At 49.8% G+C, this 8,070-nt stretch overlaps 1 protein-coding gene across 1 annotated transcript; it reads left to right on the forward strand.

The window, feature by feature from the left end:
• The first annotated feature begins 1,097 nt into the window (after window positions 1–1,097).
• Window positions 1,098–2,689, forward strand: LOC138608239 (ADP-ribosylation factor-like protein 4C). Its single transcript, XM_069680774.1, has one exon. The coding sequence runs from the start codon at window positions 1,602–1,604 to the stop codon at window positions 2,178–2,180; it is 579 nt and encodes a 192-aa protein (XP_069536875.1). The 5' UTR covers window positions 1,098–1,601; the 3' UTR covers window positions 2,181–2,689.
• Window positions 2,690–8,070: the final 5,381 nt, after the last annotated feature.

Below are 8,070 nucleotides of genomic sequence, written 5' to 3' on the forward strand. Positions count from 1 at the left end.
CGCCCGCAGGCCGCGTGAGCGCCCGCAGGCCGCGTGAGCGCCCGCAGGCCGCGTGAGCGCCCGCAGGCCGCGTGAGCGCCCGCAGGCCGCGTGAGCTCAGTCCTGTTTGTAGACTCTGACATGCTAACAGTTTACAGGTGACTCTGTCGTTAATTTAAACTCCTCCTTATTTCAGAATGTACTTTTTACTCGAGCCGTCCAACAGCTTTAGTTACTTTACAGATTAAAGTATTTATCCACTTCCTCGTAAAACTAGTCAAGCTAAGCCCCGCCCTCCACCAGCGATCATCCAATCAGAAACTTGAAATAACAATCGTACCTGTACAAGGTAGCTTAGTCAAACCTGTGTATTTCCCCACACCATCAATATATCAAAGTGTTAAAACATCGTGTTTGTCTGCTCTAATGTTGGCTGCTATCATTAGCATATTAGCATGTAGCTCACTCGTTACATTGTCCTTCTGCTGTTTGAGACATTCTGCACTGAAGTTTCACACGAGTCTGCAGCTCGAGCAACAAAGATGGACGAGTTCGACCTCTCTGATTATGTTTGCACCGTCTGTGCTGTGGGGAGGAAGATATGGATCAATGTGTTGATCAATAGATCAGATGACGTCATAAAGGCCCTCACTGAGCCCCTCCTCCTCTCTGGAAACAGGTAGAAATCAGTGTAAAGGAGCAGAGTGGATTCATGTTTGTTCAGGCTGCAGCACATTTAGTTTGTCCTCAGAGCCTGAACACCTGCGCCTGCTCACTCGAACCAGCAGGTGGCGCAGCTGTCCATGATTAAAGATCACCGTGATAGTGCTCACTTTGTTAAAGACACACACACACACACGGTCGATGTTTTATTAGATTTGTGTTTTTCTTTCACATTTTAAATAAAATAAACAAAAATTAAACAGATTTTTCTTTTGTTCCAACATGAAACAGGTGAAGAAGTTTGGATTAACCTTTGTGTGTGTGGTTGTGTGGTTGTGTGTGTGTGTGTGTCGGGATCAGCTCAGCAGCTCGTGAGGACGCTCGCTGCCTCATTGGCACATGTCCCGGCGGGGTGGAGCGATGCGGGGCCGCCTCTTGTTTTGCGGTCTTGTGTTTTGAGCCTCACATCAGAGCAGCTGCAGCGGCGCGAGGACAGGAGCGTGGACCGGGAGCCGAGCTGTGGACACTCTGAGGACGGTATTCTCCCGGTTTGATCACCGGAGCAGCGCGAGGGCAGACAGCCGAGTGTGATTGTGCGCAGAGACAGTGTGACGCTGAGAGCACCGCACAGGACCCGGAGCAGGTTTTCAGGCACGTGCAGGTTGTGATCACTCCGTCCTCTCCGTCCTGAGTGTTTTCACTGTGGAGCTTACTCGTCGCCAAATGGATGTGAGCGCGTGAGGAGAATACTAATGAACGGCGCGCTGCGTCCTGCCGAGGCGCACCGCGTCCCCCGCTGACGCTGAGGGCCACAGCGGAGCCGATACGTCTCCCGGAGCGCCAGGGGCCTGCGCGAGACCTCATCTGCACCTGAGGGATTTACACCTTCATCACAGGGATTAATGCGCGTGATCTGAGGACGTCAGCTGATTCAGTAACGGACAGGGAGGATTCTAAAAATGGGCAACAGCTTCTCCAACATCTCCGCCTTCCAGTCTCTGCACATCGTCATGCTGGGTCTGGACTCTGCGGGGAAGACCACCGTCCTCTACAGACTCAAGTTTAATGAATTCGTCAACACGGTCCCGACGATCGGCTTCAACACGGAGAAGATCCGGCTCAGTAACGGGACCGCGAAGGGCATCAGCTGCCACTTCTGGGACGTGGGGGGGCAGGAGAAGCTGAGGCCGCTGTGGAAGTCCTACAGTCGCTGCACGGACGGGATCATCTACGTGGTGGACTCTGTGGACGTGGACCGGCTCGAGGAGGCCAAAACCGAGCTGCACAAAGTGACTAAGTTCGCGGAGAACCAGGGAACCCCACTGCTCGTCATCGCCAACAAGCAGGACCTGCCCAAGTCCCTGCCGGTGGCGGACATCGAGAAGCAGCTGGCCCTGCATGAGCTCACCCCCTCCACCACCTACCACATCCAACCCGCGTGCGCGATCATAGGTGAGGGGCTGCACGAGGGCATGGACAAACTGTATGAGATGATCCTGAAGAGGAGGAAGTCCCTGAAGCAGAAGAAGAAGCGGTAACACGAGCTGAGGACTCTGTTCACTCTGCAGTGAGGTTTTCTTTTACTTCCGGTTTGGATGAAAGCTGTTTGACGCTGTGAAGCTGCTGAATGATGAGGCTGCAGGATTTAAAACACACTAACCAAAAAGACTAAATAAACTTGAAATGACTTCAGATCTTCAGCAGGAGGAGGAGGAGCGGGCTGGCCTGCTCCTCTCTGCTGAAGGAGCTCCTGAGCTGCAGGAGTCTCCTCTGTGGAGACATGTTTGGTTTTGCACGAGGCTGGGGTCCCGTGTTCCCGCTGCTCTGTGGTTGTTCAAACAGACAGCAGTGCTCTGACGTGTTCGACTGTTCTTGGAGCGTTGAAGTAGCCTTCCTCTGCGTGGTGGCCGAGGGATGAGGCTCCACCACTTTGCACTTTTATTTCCTAACAGACAGTAGAGAGCGACACTGTATTCGTAGAGAGCGACACTGTATTCATAGAGGAGCAGATCAGGTGGTTTATGTACTAAGAAGCCAAAACTGAAGTATTTTTGGAATATTAAACATTTAAAATCCATGCTGGGTCGCTGTTCTTCTTTTACATGTGCTGATGATGTGAGGGTACTCCGCAGCAGGAAGTGACATCATTCAAACAAGCTTGATTTCTTTATGCTCAAAGGTGTGGACCAAAGAGAGGTCAAAGGTCACAGAGAGCCTGTAGAATGTCAAAAGCTCATGAAGCTAAACCTGGGCCTGATGTGAACATAACCTGGAGTCTAAATGACTGAAAGGAGCTTCAGGTGTCTCCAGCAGGTGTCTGCAGCCTGCAGCAGTGAGACAGGATGTGATGGCTGCAACGTGGGCCTCCAGTCTGATCATCATGTCACATCTCTGTAGAGATCCTCTCTGCAGTGGTGTCACAGAGGAAGACGTTTTAAAAACACACCAGACTCCATTGACAAAAACAGTGATTTTACGTCACAGAACACAGGAGCTGTTGTTGGTTTGTTTGTGTTATTGTGTGTTACATGGACACTGTGTTGGATACAAACTAAACACTGAAGTCACACAGTAACAAAACAAACTGATAAATAAGGGCAGGAGAACAACACAGCTCCTGTGTCCTGTGAGCTTAAATCACTGTTTTTATGAATGGAGTCTGGTGTGTGTGGAGAGAGCGATGTAACGTCTGTGTGTGGTTAAAACAATCATCTTCCTCTGTAACAAAAAGGTCTATCTCTGTAGGGATCCTTTCTGTCATGTTGTCACACACTTAGAATAACAATCTGAGCCTGTCAGTGGAAACGACACAAGGACTACGCTGCAGCCATAACAGCCTGTTTCACTGCTGCAGGATGAACACATCTCCTGTTTGAACCTGTTCATCACTGAGAGCACAGAGTGTTTAAAGAGGGCTCACGTTTAAAACAGCAGAAGAGAGAAGCTCAGCAGAGCCGGAGCTCGTTTGGGAAATTTATGGATCTGCATTGCGGTTCTGAGCAGGGCGTGCAGCAGCAACTAAACCGGACCAGAACTCAGCAGCACGTCTGTGTTTCTCTCCTGAGTCAGTTTTTACTCACAGCTTAATGATTACTGCAGGAAGTCAGGAGGTTTATTTTACACAGAAGAGGCTGTTTGCTCTCCAGCTGCTGTGAGCAGAGCACCGACAGACAGCAGGCGCTGTTTGTTATACGTCCATATTAACTACACATTAGATTTTAATGATGAACAATCAATATGTTACTGAAGAAAATAATGAACTCGACAAAGTCAGAGGAAAACCACAAAACAAAGAACACTGATGTTTAAAGATTCATTCTGTCTGAATAATTGATGATCAGTTTAACGCTTCATAAAGGTCACACGAGGTCTTTCAACATTTTTCAGGCTTCTTTGATGTTTCACATAAAAACACATGAAGCTTGTAAAGTGTCGCACAAACCTTTTCTAGGTCAAACAGGGTCCTGTCTCAGAGGCGGGATGTTTTCACCTGGTTTCATGAACTGATCATGAGCTCAGAGGTCAGACATCTGACGACCCCTCAGATGGACCCGCTGACCCTTTGGAGGGCCTGACCCGTAGGTTGGAACCACTGGACTGTACTGGCTCACTGTCCATACAGAACTTCAGGTTGTCTCTGAACGCTGCTCTGACAGCGATGCATCATAATTAATCCTGTCAGTTAGTGACGCATGAAGTGAGTGAATCACATGTCAGATCTTTTACTCCTCATGATTATCTTCACTTCCTGTCACATTCCTCCCAGCTTCTTCTTCTTCTTCACTTTTATTTCCTGCAGAAGCTCCTCGGCTGGTGGATCCACTGTGAGCGAATCAGAACTGTTCACTGTTCACAGCTGTGGCTTGATCAGGGATCAATAACTTCCTTCAGCTTTAATAAAGTTAATGTAATCAATCATTTCCCAGCATGCTCTCCTCTTACAGAGATCCAGACTGAGGAGTGGACTGTACCAACAGGAAACTGACAGGTGTTCTCAGGTGACACCGACACCTGCTTCAGGTGCTGCAGAGAAACGCTGACTTTGATCTTTGTGACAAACAGACTCAGAACAAAGTCGTGTCGTCTCTGCCCCCCCCACCTCTTCCTGCAGCGTCTGCAGCGTTCACACCTGTGTTAGAAAAAACATCTCAGACACTTTGAATGTGAACACACATTTATTGAAACGCACAGGACGGAGCAGACGTCCACAGGTGTGCAGTGCACCATGTATTCTGTGTAACCTGGCTGCAGCTCTCCTGTGAAGCTACATGATGATTAAAGAGTTAAATATTAAAGTGTTCTTCACGTCTGCGTCAGGACGGCAGACACTAAAGACATCTCGGCATACTGTCCCCCAAACTGAGCAGCTTTTCATCTGTGTTCGGTCTACGGCCGAATGTTGAGTCTGAGCCGTGTTTCTGGAACGTTCCTGCTGTAGTTAATGATTATTATCTGCAGTGTCAGTGTGTGTTTGCTCTGTGACAGCACGGTTCAGCTGAGGTCCACTTACTGGAGGAGAGGCCGTTAACATGCCTGATGGATCATCAAGTACACGCACACACACACGCACACACAGACACACAGACACACACACACACACACACACACACACACACACACACACACGCGCACACACACAGGCACACACAGACACACACACACACACACACACACACACACACACACACGCGCACACACACAGACACACACGCACACACACAGACACACACACAGACACACACACACACAGACACACACACACACACACACACACACACACACACACACACACACACACACACAGGCACACACAGACACACACACACACACACACACACACACACACACACACACACGCGCACACACGCACACACACGCACACACACAGACACACACACAGACACACACACACACAGACACACGCACACACGCACACACAGACACACACACACACACACACACGCGCACACAGACACACACACAGACACACACACACACAGACACACGCACACACGCACACAGACACACACACACACACACACACACACACACACACACACACACACACGCGCACACACACAGGCACACACAGACACACACACACACACACACACACACACACACACGCGCACACACACAGACACACACGCACACACACAGACACACACACAGACACACACACACACAGACACACACACACACACACACACACACACACACACACACACACACACACACACACACACGCGCACACACACAGGCACACACAGACACACACACACACACACGCGCACACACACAGACACACACGCACACACACAGACACACACACAGACACACACACACACAGACACACACACACACGCACACAGACACACACACACACACACACACACACAGACACACACACACACACACACGCGCACACAGACACACACACACACACACACACACACACACACACACACGCACACACACACCTTTTAACGTAAAGGATCAGAGGTGATGTCAGGTGGTCTCCTCTCCTCGTGTGACCCACCTGTCAGGTGAAACGTGAAGTTGTGCGGTGGCCACGTGTGTGCAGCTCTCCACGAGTGTCCTATAAACCCCAACAGACTCCAAATATACCCCCCCCCCAGAGAAACGTGGCCTCCTTTCAGCTGCACAGACTGACTCTCTCCGTCCCCTCAGCGCTGAAGCCTGCAGAGCTCAGAGACAGGACAGAATGTGTCCCTACAAAGTGTCTGTATGTCGCAGCTCACTATGACCCACACGCAGGTAACGCAGGTGTGTCAACACGCTCGCCACAGGCTGCTTTGTAATCGTGATTTGTAGTGAGAGTGACGTTCTTCGTGCTGCTGGTTCTGTCTGTTTGGTGAGTCTGAGGCTCATCGCTTCAGCGTTCCACCTTTAATCATCCCTCTCTGTTCTGTCGGTTCACTCTGCAGAACATGAAGTGCAGGTTATTTTCCGAGGGTGGGTTTGTTGTGCTCTTCTATGATCAGAACCTGTTGCTCCACCTCCAGGGGCTCGGACCGTTTGCAGCACGTGTTTACTTTGATCAAAAAGCAGAGGGAACATTCGGACTGAAAACAAGTCACAAGGAGAAAGCCAACACGATGTGGTTCTTCCCTCGAGATGTAAAGTCAGAATTAGTTACAGACCGTCTCTGAACTCCCCACCACCTCCTCTCATTCCTCCCCCTCCTCCCCTCCTCGGGTCTTTGTTGGTGTCTCCCTCCTCTCTCCAATTATCTGCTTAGAGCAGAACAGAGGCGTCTCTGCTGGAGCAAAACAAACTGCTGATTACAGAGCAGCGTGTCTTTGTGCTGCTTCAATCACTGCAGAAATTAAAAGATAATAAGCTGACAGTGTAAAAGCTTTCAGGCTGAACAGGAGGCTGTTTCAGCCTCTTTAATTGTCTCCTGTGGAAACAACGCAGAGCCTGGCGGGTCTGTAGGACGACGTGTGTGTGCTTTAGACTGAAGCACGTCATGATGAAACAGTTCATGTGCAGATACGTTTACATCCCATCAGGACATACGGGACATGTTCTGGTGGTTTATAGACGACCGGTTCAAATCACCGCTTGTTTTCTGGAGTCTCCATATTCAGACAAGAGGGCGGAGCTTGAGAGGAGCGAGGGGTTAGCAAACACCAAGTTATCAAAGCTAAAGCCAAGGCTAATTCATTTGTGGGCAAGCTAAGCTAACATAACAGGCAGGTATGGTGAGCACAGACACAGATAGCTGCTAATCAGTGCTAACATGTAAGTAAGTGTAAGAACAGTGTGTGAGACGTGCACGTGGGTTACCATGGAGATTTATTGTGCAGCTAGCCTGCTCCTCACCAGGCTAACAGCCAGGCTTGGTGCCTTATTAGTTCAGTCAGCGTCTCTCTCACCAGAAATACCTGTGTTTGACTCATAGTCCATGCTCGCCTGTGTGTTTGATGAGCTTGCTCATGTATTGTTGCATTGTGGAGACGTGTTTGTAATCAGTCTTCAGCCAAAGTGTCCAACAAGTGTTCATCTGTGGAAATGACAAATAGCTGCTGACAGAGGAGCCGTGGTGAGCGAGTGGACATGTTTGGACGCCTTCAGTCGGTCCGTTGTTACGTCACGGTCCTTCTTCTCTTGTTTAATTACTGCGGCCGTGTTTTTACATATAACAGGTTTCACCTCGTCACATGTCTCAGTCAGCTGTTGATCACTTTGAGAAAAGTATGCGGCACATCTTCTCCATTTCTGCATCAGTAAATCTGTGATCGACTGCGTGGTCTGTTTGAGAGAGGCGTGAACACGCGCCTATCCGAATGACTAACACCTGGCTTCGTCGCTGGATTCGTCGCTCCTCCTGGCTTGGCGTACGTGCAGCGGACTAAGCAGGATGCACTCTCAGACTTGGTCGAGCCTCACTTTTCCTCCTGG

The sequence above is a fragment of the Semicossyphus pulcher genome, unplaced genomic scaffold (assembly GCF_022749685.1).
Source record: "Semicossyphus pulcher isolate SPU_LCO1_2020_fin unplaced genomic scaffold, fSemPul1.0.p SCAF_41, whole genome shotgun sequence".
In the NCBI taxonomy this organism is placed as follows: domain Eukaryota; kingdom Metazoa; phylum Chordata; class Actinopteri; order Labriformes; family Labridae; genus Semicossyphus; species Semicossyphus pulcher.

Bases quoted from the DNA above. Each gene is read 5' to 3' on its own strand.
- LOC138608239 (XM_069680774.1), top strand. From the start codon at position 1,602: ATGGGCAACAGCTTCTCCAACATCTCCGCCTTCCAGTCTCTGCACATC.